General features: G+C 31.9%; 12 protein-coding genes and 1 non-coding gene, besides 1 other annotated feature; 3 read left to right on the forward strand and 10 right to left on the reverse strand. All coding sequences in view use genetic code 11, as the record gives it.

The window, feature by feature from the left end:
* ndhF (NADH-plastoquinone oxidoreductase subunit 5) overlaps positions 1-384 on the reverse strand; it is a 2,223-nt gene extending 1,839 nt beyond the window's left edge. Inside the window, exon 1 of the mRNA in view lies at positions 1-384. This exon is cut by the window's left edge and continues 1,839 nt beyond it. Coding sequence (YP_006666077.1) covers positions 1-384 — 384 coding nt within the window.
* Positions 1-15,000: part of a sequence feature (small single copy region (SSC)) that runs on past both edges of the window.
* rpl32 (ribosomal protein L32) lies at positions 638-808 on the forward strand. The gene has a single exon. The coding sequence runs from the start codon at positions 638-640 to the stop codon at positions 806-808; it is 171 nt and encodes a 56-aa protein (YP_006666078.1).
* On the forward strand, positions 1,679-1,758 carry trnL. The gene has a single exon. It is a non-coding gene; the product is annotated as a tRNA-Leu (tRNA).
* On the forward strand, positions 1,861-2,802 carry ccsA (cytochrome c heme attachment protein). The gene has a single exon. It carries the CDS (start codon positions 1,861-1,863, stop codon positions 2,800-2,802), a length of 942 nt encoding a protein of 313 aa, YP_006666079.1.
* Positions 3,039-4,541, reverse strand: ndhD (NADH-plastoquinone oxidoreductase subunit 4). Its single transcript is given in 1 exon segment — positions 3,039-4,541. A coding segment is annotated over 1 exon segment (1,503 nt).
* psaC (photosystem I subunit VII) lies at positions 4,660-4,905 on the reverse strand. The gene has a single exon. The coding sequence runs from the start codon at positions 4,903-4,905 to the stop codon at positions 4,660-4,662; it is 246 nt and encodes an 81-aa protein (YP_006666081.1).
* On the reverse strand, positions 5,157-5,462 carry ndhE (NADH-plastoquinone oxidoreductase subunit 4L). Its single transcript has one exon. The coding sequence runs from the start codon at positions 5,460-5,462 to the stop codon at positions 5,157-5,159; it is 306 nt and encodes a 101-aa protein (YP_006666082.1).
* On the reverse strand, positions 5,686-6,216 carry ndhG (NADH-plastoquinone oxidoreductase subunit 6). Its single transcript has one exon. The coding sequence runs from the start codon at positions 6,214-6,216 to the stop codon at positions 5,686-5,688; it is 531 nt and encodes a 176-aa protein (YP_006666083.1).
* On the reverse strand, positions 6,609-7,112 carry ndhI (NADH-plastoquinone oxidoreductase subunit I). The gene has a single exon. The coding sequence runs from the start codon at positions 7,110-7,112 to the stop codon at positions 6,609-6,611; it is 504 nt and encodes a 167-aa protein (YP_006666084.1).
* Positions 7,197-9,445, reverse strand: ndhA (NADH-plastoquinone oxidoreductase subunit 1). One transcript has 2 exons: positions 8,893-9,445; positions 7,197-7,735 (listed from the first exon to the last, which is right to left on the reverse strand). The coding sequence occupies exons 1-2, from the start codon at positions 9,443-9,445 to the stop codon at positions 7,197-7,199; spliced, it is 1,092 nt and encodes a 363-aa protein (YP_006666085.1).
* Positions 9,447-10,628, reverse strand: ndhH (NADH-plastoquinone oxidoreductase subunit 7). The gene has a single exon. It carries the CDS (start codon positions 10,626-10,628, stop codon positions 9,447-9,449), a length of 1,182 nt encoding a protein of 393 aa, YP_006666086.1.
* Positions 10,740-11,003, reverse strand: rps15 (ribosomal protein S15). The gene has a single exon. It carries the CDS (start codon positions 11,001-11,003, stop codon positions 10,740-10,742), a length of 264 nt encoding a protein of 87 aa, YP_006666087.1.
* Positions 11,406-15,000, reverse strand: part of ycf1 (hypothetical protein RF1) — a 5,721-nt gene continuing 2,126 nt past the window's right edge. The window contains exon 1 of the mRNA in view: positions 11,406-15,000. This exon is cut by the window's right edge and continues 2,126 nt beyond it. Within this exon, the coding sequence (YP_006666088.1) occupies positions 11,406-15,000 (3,595 nt within the window).

Here is a 15,000-nt window from a genome sequence, read left to right on the forward strand (position 1 = left end):
CATATAAGCAAAAAATCTCAAATAGCCTTGATCATGAGCCATATAATTATCACTATAAATAAGAACCATAATCCCAACAGTAGTGATTAATATTAACATAATAGAAGTAAGTGGGTCGATCAAGTATCCGAAGTCTAAAGAAAAATCATTATTAATGATCCAAGACCATACATATTGAGAAAAAGAACTGCTATTTATTTGCTGAATAGACAGGTAGATTGAAAAAATCATGACTATGCTTAACAATAAAACACTTTGAAAAGCCCACATACGGCGAAAACTTTTTGTTGCCGTTGGAAAAAGAATAAGTCCCGCTCCTATTAACATAGGGACTGGAAGTGGAATGAAAGGTATGATCCACGCATATTCATATGTCTGTTCCATAAAAAAGTTTTGAATTCTTAATTAATTGTTTCCGATTCACCGGATCTTACCTCTTTTGAAAGGAGTCAATAAAAAGTAAAAATATGGACTAACTTAAACTAAATTAAAACTTAAATCGAATTTTCTATTCTTATCTTTTGCCTATCTCGATAATGTTTTATTTTAGTATTATAAATTGCGTATTATAAAGAATTCATTTTGAACAATAGATGTATTTCACATCTAACTATAACTAACAATGAGGAATTTTATAATGGCAGTTCCAAAAAAACGCACTTCGAGATCAAAAAAACGTATTCGTAAAAATATTTGGAAAAGGAAGACATATTGGATAGCATTAAAGGCTTTTTCGTTAGCGAAAGCTATTTCTACTGGGGAGTCAAAAGGTTTTTTTTTGGTACGCCAAACAAAAATAAATAAGTAATAAAACGTTAGAATAATTTGAATCAACTTGAAAAAATAATTCAATATATTCTAAAATTATTCAATTATTATCTAATTGAATAATTTTAGGATTTACCTTTCATAATAGAATTAGGAAATCCTATATTTACTATTCACTGAATAATAACTTTTTTGTTGACAAAAGAATAAAGATCGTTTCTATTCCAAGGTGGGGAGTTTGATTTTCCCCACCGACCTATTTGTTTGCAGAATTAAATTAAAAAAAAATTCTATATTTCGATTCTATTTCCATCTCTCCATATCTAGAGAAGAACGTATATAAAAATCTTTAGTGAAAGTTAAGAACTCATTGAAACTAATTGATTCTATTTTGCAACCTTTGTGTTTTGTCTAACTTTATAACTTTTTATTTTCTCTGAATTATTATATAGACCCCATGTATATCTTGCCCTTAACCCAATAGAGAAAATTGCTTAATGAAATTTTGTATGACTAATTGTCAATTTTGAGCGATGCAAAATAGGTTCTTTTCTTTCTATTTTGTCGTCAAAATACCTTTTTTGTTTTAGATTTATGAAAAATAAATAAATAATAAATTGCTGATTAAACAATGAAAACAAAAACTTTTTGAACTCTATTCCTTAATTGAATATAGAACGGTTTAGTTACAAGAGTTCAATTCGCGGAAAGCATAAAATATAGGAAAGTTCCAGGTTAAATAAAAAAACTAAGACTCTAAACTCAAATCTAAAATAATGAACCTTCAACCTCCAATTCCTATTTGAACAACCTTTTATTGTTATTAATCCATTTGAATCATTACTAAACTAAAATAGCTTACTCAATCTCGACGATTGCTTATTCATAGGCTATTATGAGTTCAAGACAGGCCGCTATGGTGAAATTGGTAGACACGCTGCTCTTAGGAAGCAGTGCTAATGCATCTCGGTTCGAGTCCGAGTGGCGGCATACCGTCTTCTAAAAAGGATAAATAGATCTTATAATGAATTCAATTCCCGATTTCCATTTTAGAATTATGTAATTAAGGGACTCTTCTTTTTTAAGATTTTTATGATATTTTCAACCTTAGAGCATATATTAACTCACATTTCCTTTTCGATCGTTTCAATTGTAATTACAATTCATTTGATAACCTTTTTAGTCGATGAAATCGTAAAGCTATACGATTCGTCAGAAAAGGGCATAATAGTTACTTTTTTCTGTATAACAGGATTATTAGTTACTCGTTGGATTTCTTCGGGACATTTCCCACTAAGCGATTTATATGAATCATTAATTTTCCTTTCATGGAGCTTCTCCCTTATTCATATAATTCCGTATTTCAAAAAAAATGTTTTAATTTTAAGTAAAATAACGGGGCCAAGTGCTATTTTTACCCAAGGCTTTGCTACTTCAGGTATTTTAACTGAAATACACCAATCTGGAATATTAGTACCTGCTCTTCAATCTGAGTGGTTAATAATGCACGTAAGTATGATGATATTGGGCTATGCAGCCCTTTTATGTGGATCGTTATTATCAGTAGCACTTCTAGTGATTACATTTCGAAAAAACAGAAAGCTTTTTTATAAGAGCAATGGTTTTTTAAACGAGTCATTTTTCTTGGGTGAAAATGTTTTAGAAAATACTTCGTTTTTTTCTGCTAAAAATTATTACAGGTCCCAATTGATTCAACAATTGGATTATTGGAGTTATCGGGTTATTAGTTTAGGATTTACTTTTTTAACCATAGGAATCCTTTCGGGAGCGGTATGGGCTAATGAAGCGTGGGGGTCGTATTGGAATTGGGACCCAAAAGAAACTTGGGCATTTATTACTTGGATCGTATTTGCAATTTATTTACATACTCGAACACATAGAAATTTGCGGGGTGCAAATTCTGCAATTGTAGCGTCTATAGGCTTTCTTATAATTTGGATATGCTATTTTGGGGTCAATCTATTAGGAATAGGGTTACATAGTTATGGTTCTTTTCCATCAACATTTAATTGAATTCAAGACAAGTTATTACAAATACACGAGCGGGCGGCGCATTGTATGAACCAACATGCGGACCGTGTGAATCATCAATACAATATTTGATTCACACGGTTTTCTACCATATGTAGTTCAATTTCATTGTTTTTACTTAACTTAAGAGTTAAGAGAAGAAAAAAAGAAGACTTTTTTTCATTGTCCAAGAATGGTTTTAAAAACAAACATAGGTTTTTTTATTTCAGTCATCCAAATTATCTATAAAAAAAATTAGATAGAATAACTTCGACCTTGTCAATTGCTAATGAAAGAACGAAATCGGGGTATATACCAATACCTATTACGGGTAAAAAGATGGAGATCGAAAGAAATAACTCTCGGGGTCCAGAATCAAAAAAAGAATCCTTCGGGGCATTAAATAGCTTGTATCCATAGAACATCTGGCGTGACATAGATAATGAATAAATAGGAGTTAATATCATTCCAATTGCCATTACAAAAGTAATTAGTAGTTTTGGAATTAAAAGATATTTTTGGCCGGTAATTATTCCAAAAAATACTATCAATTCGGCAACAAAACCACTCATACCTGGTAATGCAAGGGAAGCCATCGAAAAGCTACTGAACATCGTGAACATTTTTGGCATTGGAATAGCTATTCCGCCCATTTCGTCAAGATAAACAAGGCGGATTCTATCATAAGTCGTTCCCGCCAAGAAAAAAAGTGCAGCACCAATAAATCCATGAGAGATTATTTGTAAAAGGGCTCCATTAAGTCCCGTATCGGTTAGAGAACTAATTCCTATAATTATGAAACCCATATGAGAGACAGAGGAATAGGCTATTCTTTTTTTTAAATTCCGTTGGCCAAGAGATGTTGAAGCTGCATAGATTATTTGTATTGTACCTATTATCATCAACCAAGGAGAAAATATAGAATGGGCATGAGGTAATAATTCCATATTGATTCTAATTAATCCATACGCTCCCATTTTTAATAAGATTCCGGCTAGAAGCATACAAGTACTGTAATGTGCTTCTCCATGGGTATCTGGTAACCATGTGTGTAGGGGGATAATGGGCGATTTGACAGCAAAAGCAATAAAAAATCCAATATAGAAGATTATTTCTAAAACCACAGGATATGACTGATTAACTGATGTTTCAAAATTTAATGTTGGTTCATTAGAACCATATAAAGCAACACCCAAAACTCCCATTAAGAGAAAAACAGAACCCCCCGCCGTGTACAAAATAAATTTTGTAGCTGAGTACAGACGTTTCTTTCCTCCCCACATGGCTAGAAGTAGATAAACAGGAATTAATTCTAACTCCCACATGATGAAAAAAAGTAAAAGGTCCCGAGACGAAAATGATCCAATTTGGCCACTGTACATTGCTAACATGAGAAAATGGAATAATCGAGAATCTCGAGTAACTGGCCAAGCCGCCAAAGTCGCTAAGGTAGTGATAAATCCTGTTAATAAAATGGGTCCTATAGAAAGTCCATCTATTCCTAATTTCCAATGGAAATCAAAAAAATCGATCCATTTATAATCCTCCACTAGTTGTATTAATGGATCATCCGATTGGAAATGATAACAAAATGCATAAGTCGTTAGAAGGAGTTCTAAAATACATATACATAGAGTATACCACCTAATTACCCGATTTCCTTTATGGGGAAGAAAGAAAATTAAAGAACCCGCAAATATCGGAAAAACAACAATTATTGTTAACCAAGGAAAATAATTCGTAGTAAAGACAAGATACACTTGGACCAAAAAAACCCGTGCTCAAAATATTTTTATTTTCGAGCACAGGTTTGTCGGTAAAAAAAATTAAATGGATTCGAGTAGAGTTTTCTCGAACGTATCAATAAGCTAGACCCATACTGCGAGTTGTTTCATGCCATAAATAAACTCGGACACTCAAGAAATCTGTTGGACAAGCGGATTCACATCTCTTACAACCAACACAGTCCTCTGTTCGTGGAGCAGAAGCAATTTGTTTAGCCTTACAACCGTCCCAAGGTATCATTTCTAATACATCGGTGGGGCAGGCTCGGACACATTGAGTACATCCTATACACGTATCATAAATCTTTACTGAATGTGACATTGGGTCTATACGTTTTTGAATGTTATAAATTTTCGATCTAGTAAACTTAGAAACGAATCATATATTTAGATACCAGACGAATCAATGAGTTATCATAATTTTCTAATCAACCCCCTTCGGGATTGGTTTATGAAATATGAGAGAGGCCAAAATACTTTGATTTCTTATGTTTTGCAAACAAGATCATACCTTACGTAGCAAACATGCTAATTAAAATCGATTTATCAATATTAGAATCTAGATGATTAATACTAATTATTCAACAAATTTGATTGGTTGATACGAGTTGATTTTCTGTTACGGTAAATTGATGAAACAATAGCCAGTCCAATGGCTGCTTCAGCAGCTGCAATAGCTATAACAAAAATTGAGAAAATGTCTCCTTTTAATTGACGATTATCAAAAAAATCAGAAAATGTTACAAAATTTATATTAACCGCATTCAATATAAGTTCAAGACACATAAGGGCTCTAACCATATTTCGACTTGTGATCAATCCATAGATACCGATAGAAAATAAATAGGCACTCAAAACAAGTACATGCTCGAGAATCATTAAACAACTCCTTATCAATCTCGACTCCTTTCAATATGAACAACAATTCAACCAATTTAATTGACTAGTATATAACAAGTATGGAACAACGAAATATATTGGTACTAGATTGACCTAAAGTCTTTCTATTTATACAGCTGAAATTCAAATATAATTGAAGGAAAATGAATGTGATAAGACAGAACAAAATTTTATTTGAATTCCAAGTTTTAATAGAAATTTTTTATTGCCGAGCTACAGCAATTGCACCTATTAAAGCAACTAAAAGGATTATTGAAATAAGTTCAAATGGAAGAAAAAAATCTGTTGATAAATGAATTCCAATTTGTTGACTATTACTTAGAAAATCTTGCTCTATAATCTGGTTTGATCTTGTAGTCCAAATAATACCGTACCATGACGTATCTGAAATAGTAGTAATTAGTGAAATAAAAAGACTTATACAAACCATCGAAGTAATTCCATCTCCTACGGTCCAAAGATGAAAATCTTTGTAATATTCTGAACCATTCATGAACATCACAGCAAAAATGATTAAAACATTTATAGCTCCTACGTAAATAAGTAGCTGCGCAGCAGCTACAAAATAGGAGTTAGATAGAATATAGAATAACGATGTACAAAAAAGAACCAACCCCAAGGAAAAGGCAGAATAAATTGGATTGGGAAGTAATACCACTCCTAGACCCCCTAATATAAGACCCGATCCTAGAAAGACTAAAAGAAAATCATGTATTGGTTCAGATAAATCCATTTTTTATAAAAAATCAAAAACGAAGAATTTCATGACTTTATTGACCTGACCAGGAAAAAAGAAGTTTTTCTATTTTTTATGATACTTTTAAATTGTTAATTGAATGAAATTGTAATGGGTATGAATTGACGTAGATGTTTTTATTTTATTGGACCACTATCAATTCTTTATTCGTCGAAAGAGTAGTTTAAACCTATCTATTTTTGATATCATTTATCTACTTTAAAACCATTACTATTATAATATAGAAATCCGTTTTGTTTTCAATCTAAATTAAGCTAGGAGTCTCATTAAGCAACCACTAGTTTGAATTGACCAAGCAAAAATCTCATTCTTTTAGATACGAACTAAGCCTTCGTAATTCGTAATTTTTTTCGAATCAAATTAGGGATTTATTCATTGTTTATTTGAAGTAAATTCGAAACTGTTCGAATTGTGTAATCATCAATTACTGACATTGGTAAGCGACCCAAAGCGATTTGATTATAATTCAATTCGTGACGATCATAAGTAGAAAGTTCATATTCTTCGGTCATTGATAAACAATTTGTTGGGCAATACTCAACGCAATTACCACAAAATATACAGATTCCAAAATCAATACTGTAATTAAGCAATCGTTTCTTTCGAATATCAGTTTCCAACTTCCAATCAACAACGGGTAAATCTATAGGACATACACGCACACATACTTCACAAGCAATGCATTTATCAAATTCAAAGTGTATTCGGCCTCGGAAACGTTCCGGTGTGATCAATTTTTCGTAGGGGTATTGAATAGTTACAGGTAAACGATTTGCGTGGGACAGGGTAATCATGAAACCTTGGCCGATGTATCTGGCGGCTCGTATTGTTTGTTGACCATAATTTATGAATTCAGTTATCATAGGGAGCATATTTAGAATATCTATAAAAAACATTTTATGCTTGTTTCTTTCTCTTGTTTGAGACAAGTCGTGAATCTAGAATATTGTGGTCTTTTACAGTGAAAGAAGTTGGGACGAGGTTGTCAATAATAGATTACCTAGAGAAATAGGTAAAAGAAATTTCCACCCAAGATTTAATAGTTGGTCCATTCTCAGCCTCGGTAAAGTCCATCTTGTTGCAATAGGAATGAACAAAAACAAATAAGTTTTGGCTAATGTGATAAAGATACCAATTAGTGTTCCAAAGACTTTACCCCTTTTATTTATGCCAAATAGCTCAGGAACAAATATGTACGGAATAGAAAGATTCCAACCTCCCAAGTAAAGAACTGTTACAAATAATGAAGAAACTAGTAGATTCAGATATGAAGCAATGTAAAATAAACCAAATTTGATACCTGAATATTCGGTTTGATACCCTGCTACTAATTCTTCTTCTGCTTCTGGTAAATCAAAAGGTAATCTTTCACACTCGGCTAGAGAAGAAATTAGAAAAACGATAAACCCGATGGGTTGACGCCACAAATTCCACCCCCAAAAACCATATTTTGACTGCGCTTCCACTATATCAACTGTACTTGAACTGTTAGATAATCATAGTCGATGATAACATCACTGTGCCCATCGCTATTACAGAACCGTACGTGAGATTTTCACCTCATACGGCTCCTCAGAGGTCACAAATAAATCTAAGGGCCCTTTCCTACTCTTTATCTTGATATGTTTGTCAGATAGAGTCAAAATCTATCCTAAGGTCCTAAATTAGACCAATGGAATTCTGTCTGCTATATTTAAAACTAATAAATAAGTGCTTCTGAATTGATCTCATCTTTTAAGAATTTTAAATTTTCTTTGTTGATTAATAACCTTATCATTAAATAAAATGCGCTTTATAGCAATATCCTATATACATTTCAACTTCGAATTTTCAATTACGAAAAAAATTAGAGAGTCCATTAGTTCATGAATCATGACAAAAATTTTCTCTCTCTAAATCGAAATAAAAATTTAATTATAGGAAAGAAAGAATAAAAAAAAAAAGACATCCCCCTTTTTGCTTTTGCAATTTGATTCTTTTCTTTCTATTTCGATTTATTTTATTTCATTCCTATTCTCCTTTCTCAGAAAAAGGGCCTTTCTTTAACCAAAGTAAAAGATTACTTCGTTCTTGATAGTTATTTACTTACTAAGTGGATAGGAACATACTCTGGATCAGAATCATGGGGAGTACTTCTTGATCATTTCTACGAACGCAAAGCCCCAATTCGAATTCCTTTTATGTACAGAAATATCCTCTTGGATAACTTCCATAATCTCAATTACTAATCCTTTGTGTATCTTGGTCTTCCTAACCATCCACTCATTTTTGCTTTCAACCTCTCGTTGTGGAAATCCATCTATGGTAATAGACAGTAAAAACCCCATAAAGTTGATACAGTTGATCTTTTGAACCCGCTTCAAGCTATCATGACAATTCATCAATCTTGGGGTAAACAATCTCTCTTGCGTATGTTTACTTTTTTCACCATTTGATTCTTGTACATAGGAAATGAGACTCAACCTTTTTACTGCAAATTTAGAAGCCGTTTTCTTTCACTCATATAACTATCTGGTTTAGTTCATCAACTCAAATGCTGAAGAAAAATTAAAATATAAAATATATATAGTCAATCAAATCTTTTTATCCTTGTTTCTAGAGTTTCTATAAAGAAAAGAATTTGGAGAAATTTTAGGTCTCACCGAATCACACGTAGAGATATTGATAACACACATAGAGCTAATGGTATTTCATAACTAATTGATTGGGCAGCTGCCCGTAAACCACCTAAAAAGGAATATTTATTATTTGATCCATATCCCGACATAAGAAGTCCAACGGGAGCAATACTTGAAATGGCAATCCATAAAAAAACACCAATACTAAGATCGGCTAGAACAAGGTGATCGCTAAAAGGAATTACTGAATAACTTAGAAAGATAGATATTACTGCTATGGATGGTCCGATACTGAATAAACGAGTATCTCCTGTAGATGGAATAAGGTTCTCTTTCAAAAGTAGTTTTGTCCCATCTGCTAAAGCTTGAAGAATTCCTAAAGGGCCGGCATATTCAGGTCCGATACGTTGTTGTATTCCCGCAGATATTTCTCTTTCTAACCAAACAATTACTAGTACACCTATTGTGATTCCTAACACAAGAGTCAAAATAGGGACAAGCATCCATATGATCCCATAGGCTTCTTTTAAGGATTCCAATTTGGAAAAAGAATTGATAGTCTCTATTTCTGTTGTATCAATTATCATTTCAACGATCAACTTCTCCCATAATGATATCTATGCTACCTAGTATTGTCATAATATCAGCCAATTTCATTCTTTTAACTAACTGAGGAAGAATTTGCAAATTGATAAAACCTGGTGGGCGAATTTTCCATCTCCAAGGAAAAACGCTCTGATCTCCTATGATAAAAATTCCCAATTCTCCTTTTGGGGCTTCAACTCTCACATAAAGTTCTTGTTTCGACAATTCAAAAGTTGGAGAAGGTTTTTTACTAATAAACCGATATTCAAAATCATTCCATTCAGGATCTTTTAATCTGTCAAAACGTCGGATTTCTAAATTTTCGTAAGGCCCTCCTGGAATTCCTTCCAGAGCCTGTTGAATAATCTTTATGGATTCTGTCATTTCACCGATTCGTACTAAATAACGAGCTAATGAATCCCCTTCTCGTTGCCATTGAACCTGCCAATCAAATTCGTCGTAAGACTCATAATGATCAACTTTACGAAGATCCCATTCTATTCCGGAAGCTCGTAGCATTGGTCCCGATAAACCCCAATTTAATGCCTCGTCTTGCCCAATAATGCCTATGCCTTCAACTCGTTCTAAAAAAATAGGATTCCGGGTAATAAGTTTTTGATACTCAGCAACCCCTGTTAAAAAATAATCGCAAAAATCCAAACATTTATCTACCCAGCCATAGGGTAGATCGGCAGCCACTCCTCCAATACGAAAATAATTATGCATCATTCGCATACCGGTAGCAGCTTCGAATAGGTCATATATCAATTCTCTTTCTCGAAAAATATAGAAGAAAGGGGTCTGCGCACCAATATCCGCCATAAAAGGACCGAGCCATAACAAATGAGAAGCGATCCGACTCAACTCCAACATAATGACTCTGATATAGCTAGCCCTTTTAGGTACTTGAATATTGCCTAATTGTTCGGGTCCATTTATGGTTATTGCTTCTGTGAACATAGTAGCTAAATAATCCCAACGTGTTACATAAGGTAAATATTGTATAATTGTTCGGTTTTCCGCAATTTTCTCCATCCCTCTATGTAAATAACCCAATATTGGTTCGCAGTCGACAACATCTTCACCATCTAGAGTAACGATGAGTCGAAGAACACCGTGCATTGATGGGTGCTGAGGCCCCATATTGACTATCATGAGGTCTTTTCTTGTAGTTGGTGCAGTCATAAGTTTTTTAACGATTCATTCTTCCATGAATTACTGAAAGTGAAAAGAAGTTCATCAAAATTTAATCGAAACATATAAGTGAAAACGAAATGACTCTTCAAATTAATCAAATTAACGAGTTTTTGTCTCTCGAATGTCCAACTGATTAATTAATTCTTTATAACGTACTCTATTTTTTTTTGCCAAATAAGCTAGCAGTCGTTGACGTTTTCCCAAAATTTTCTTCAAACCTCTCTGAGATAAATAGTCTTTTTTGTGCAATTCTAAATGTGAAGTAAGTCTCCGTATCTTATTGGTGAAATTGAATACTTGAAATTCAACAGATCCTCTCTTTTCTTCTTGAGAAATAACTGAAATGACAGAATTTTTTACCATAAATGAATTTCCCCTTTCTTTATTTTACAGATATGGATTTTATCGAATTTTATCGATCAGTAATAATAATGCCAGTAATTTGAACGTGGTATATAGACTTAATTTCTTTATGAACCCCTAATTTTATCAATTCCAATAAATTAATCAAATTTAAAATTTGATTCAGATAGGAATCCAAAAAGAAAAAGTTGGTAGGTACGTTTTTTTCATTCACAAAAGCGAATAATTTAAACCTAAAATCCGAAAATGAAGAAGATTCCGTTGATTCATTTCTAGATCTAATCGATACCTTATTGATTTAGTATCGTCTACTCGAATTAGATTCGAATGAGATGTAAGACAAGGCATGTGTGCATTTGTTTTCTTTCAGATACTCTATACGAGACAGGGTATATAGTAATATCAATTAATTTTCAATCGTGGATACATATGTATCCTTAAGATACTGAAACGGCTACCATTGTTGGTATCAAACCAATAACGATTCATACAAGCTAAATCTTCTAATCGATAATTAGGCCAAAGAAAGAACTTTAATTTAATTAATTCATTTTTATCTTTATAAAGAGGTTTCCTTTCATCCAAAAATTTACTCCAGTTTTTTACATTAGTTTCATTGGAAAATACTGAATTTCTATCGACGCCATTCCAATTCAAAGAATTAAAAAAACTTCGAATTCTCAATTCTCTACGACGTCTAGACCATAAAATATTTTCAGGAACAAGCAAATCAAAATGATTTTTATCAACATATCTTTGGTCTCGGTATCTTTGATTAGTTTGGTGTTTACTTTTATGAACCAATGAAATACCTACGGTTTGATACATAATAAATTGTCCATTATTTTTTACAGACAATCGAATAGGTTCGATAATCAATAACCCCTTCTTCATCAATTCTGTAAGAGGTAAATTCGCCTGAATCAGCATTATATCCAAACTCATTTCTCTCCTTTGAATTGACGATATAGCAATTTTGTTTGGGTTTATCAGTCGAAGCAGGAGACAATATACCTTTACATTTTCGATTATTCTTTGATTCAAAGTATCGTTCCATCTCAATTGAAAAAGCAAATAACGTTTCAAGAACAAATCTAGTTCTGCTTCCGTGTTGCTTTTGTATTGTTTTTTATTTTTACCCTTCTTTGTGTTTGATTCCGCGTAATCTTTTTCAAGATCGTTTTGATGTTTTGAGAAAACAGGGCCCAGATTTCCTTTGTTTTCTATATCTGATCCACGCTCTCTTTTTCCTTGACTTGCGGGTTCTTTTGCTTCTTGAATTCGATTCTTTATTTTTTTATTTGATGGTAGAAAAAAGTTTTTTTTGTTGTTTTTATTGATATTTTGATTTTTACTAACATTTTCATTTGTATTCAAATTTAAAAGAAGTAATTTGCTTGGTATAATCCACGGTTTTATTTTATATACATTATAAAGTAGTACAAATTCTGGGAAGAACCAAAATTCCATATCCAATATGGGACGATTAAATATTTTTTCATTCATTCCCATCCAATCAAAAAAGTCTTTTTTCGAATTTTTTTTAGTTTTTTCTGGATTTTGATGAGTTGTAAGATAAAAAAGTCCTTTTTTATTAATTATTTCATAATTATTAATACCAATTTTAGTATTTCGATTACTGTTGGTATCGATCTTAACCCAGGCCTCAATATCTCCTTTTTGTCTAACAGAAAAATGGAGAATTTTCCAATCAAAATATTTTCTATATTTTCTATCGAGATTTCTTTCTATATGTAGATGTAGAAGATTGCCTTTTATTAGATAATTATTGATATGAAGATTGTCGGGCATATCAAAAGGGTTGTGTTTGGGCGTGTTGGAATTATAAGAAATTTCGAAGTTCTTATTTACTTGAAAGGGTAATCTAGAAATAAATGAGTAACTTTTATTTTCATAATTAATCGATTTATATGATAAAAGATCATATCTATAACATTTTTTAAAATTATCTTTTTGGTTTGATAATGAATAGAGTTCAGAATCATTTTCTTTTTTGTAATGAATTAATTGGTCTTTTTCATATGAATTCCATTTGTTTAAGTTTCTATTTTTATTTTGAGCCATACAACTTTGATTAACCCCAGTTCTCCATTTTTTTGGCATTAATCTAGACCATCTAATCTTAGATAAATCGTATTGATAATGCCGTCTTAACCAGTTTTTCCATTGATTGATTCTATAACTCTGAGGTTTTTTATGTTTTAATTCAGAATGAAATATTCCTAGTGTTCTAAAATAGTCCTTTATTTTAGTCTTAAGGAAAAAAGACGTTCTGTTATATTGAAGAACAGATTTAAATTTAGACAAATTAATAACTTGGGTTTGTGATAATTTGTAAAATACATATGCTTGTGACAAGTAGGATAAATCAAAAAAACTATGTGAATTTTTCTTACTAATATTATAAATATTATAAAGTGACTTTTTTATAGTCGAAATAAAGATAAAGTTAATTTTGTTTTTATTATTAATTTTTTCTTGATTTATTTCATTATTGGAAATGTATTTCTCAATCAATTTCTTTGTTGATTTAAGACGGAGTTGTGTATTAATTCTTGTAATATTAATGATAGATAAAAATAGATCGATGTATAATCTTTGAATGAATAATTTTCTAAAATAATGGAATTGACATATTAATCGAGTATTTCTTTTTTTTAATATTTGGAAAATATTTTTTGGCGATTTAGGACTAATGTCTATTTCTGGAGTTACTTTCTTTTTCTCTTTTGTAATTCTTTCTATTTGATTTTTTATTGTACTTGTTCTATCAGTCAAATCCTTCATTTTGGTTTCTATCAGTGAAGAATTTGGCCAATTTCCAGATTCAATTTGACTAAATGATTCGTTAATTATTTGATTACTAATTAGATAATCTTTTTCTTTTTTCGTTTCATTCGATTCAGATATTTCTTTGAATCTAAATAATACAATTGGATTTATGTTTGAAAGTTCTTTTTTTATTTTTTTTAGAAATAGAATATTTTTTATAAGCCATTTTTTGGTTTCTTTTGAAACTCTTCGAAATAATTTTGTTTTTCCTTTTAAAACTTTTCGAGTTATAGTTATAAAAGTTATAAAATATTTCTTTTTAAATTTTCCAATTTTTTTTTCGAGTTCCTTAAAAATGGGCTCAAAAAAGGAAGGGCGCTTTCGGGGAGAACCAAAGGGAAGTTCAGCTTCCATTCCCAAAACTGTTAAAAAACAAAAATCATCTTTTTGTTTTTTCTTTTTCATCAGCTCTACGCGGGAGGGGTGCAGTTTAGATATATGCCAAGGTTTCAGACAAAAAGGAAATAAAATTTTGATCTGAATCCCATCGCTCAACCAATTTTGTGGAAATTCTGTTTCTGATAATTGAACACCATTATAAGTACATTTAATATGCATTTCTCTATTCCATTCCTGCAAATCCTCAGACCATTCAGGAAGTTGCAAGAATAACATACGCCCGAGATTTTTGGCTATTATCAATGAAGGTAATACAACATATTTTCGAAGAATTGATTGAGTTATTAACATGTAACCTCTTATTATTTGCGCACAAAGAATGTTATCCCAGGCTTCTGCTACCGCTAGCCGTGCTTTTTCCTTTCTGGTGTTCTCCTTTTTTTTGTCCTTTTCTTTTTTCTCTTCTCTTTTTGTTTGTTCTTCTTTAGACTCTAGAATCTTGAATTCTCCCTCTTTACCTGTCCAATTTCGAAAAATTGGTTTAATCAGTCCAGAGATATCAAAAGAAAAAAGACGGGGGGGGGTTATTCTGTCGATAAAAAGGGGGGAATGCGCATTTGCTTGAAATAGTTTCCAAATAACTGTTTTTCGCCTTTGAGCCCGCATAGAGCCTGTAATTATACCTCGCCGAAAATCGGATTGTTGCGAATAGATTATTAAAGGCACTTCCTCGTTGGTCTCATCAGGATCCTTCTTCTCGTTGTTGGCAGTAAAAATAACTACACGTTTGAATTTTCTTAAACGA

This window comes from Capsicum annuum, chloroplast, assembly GCF_002878395.1.
Source record: "Capsicum annuum chloroplast, complete genome".
NCBI lineage: Eukaryota > Viridiplantae > Streptophyta > Magnoliopsida > Solanales > Solanaceae > Capsicum > Capsicum annuum.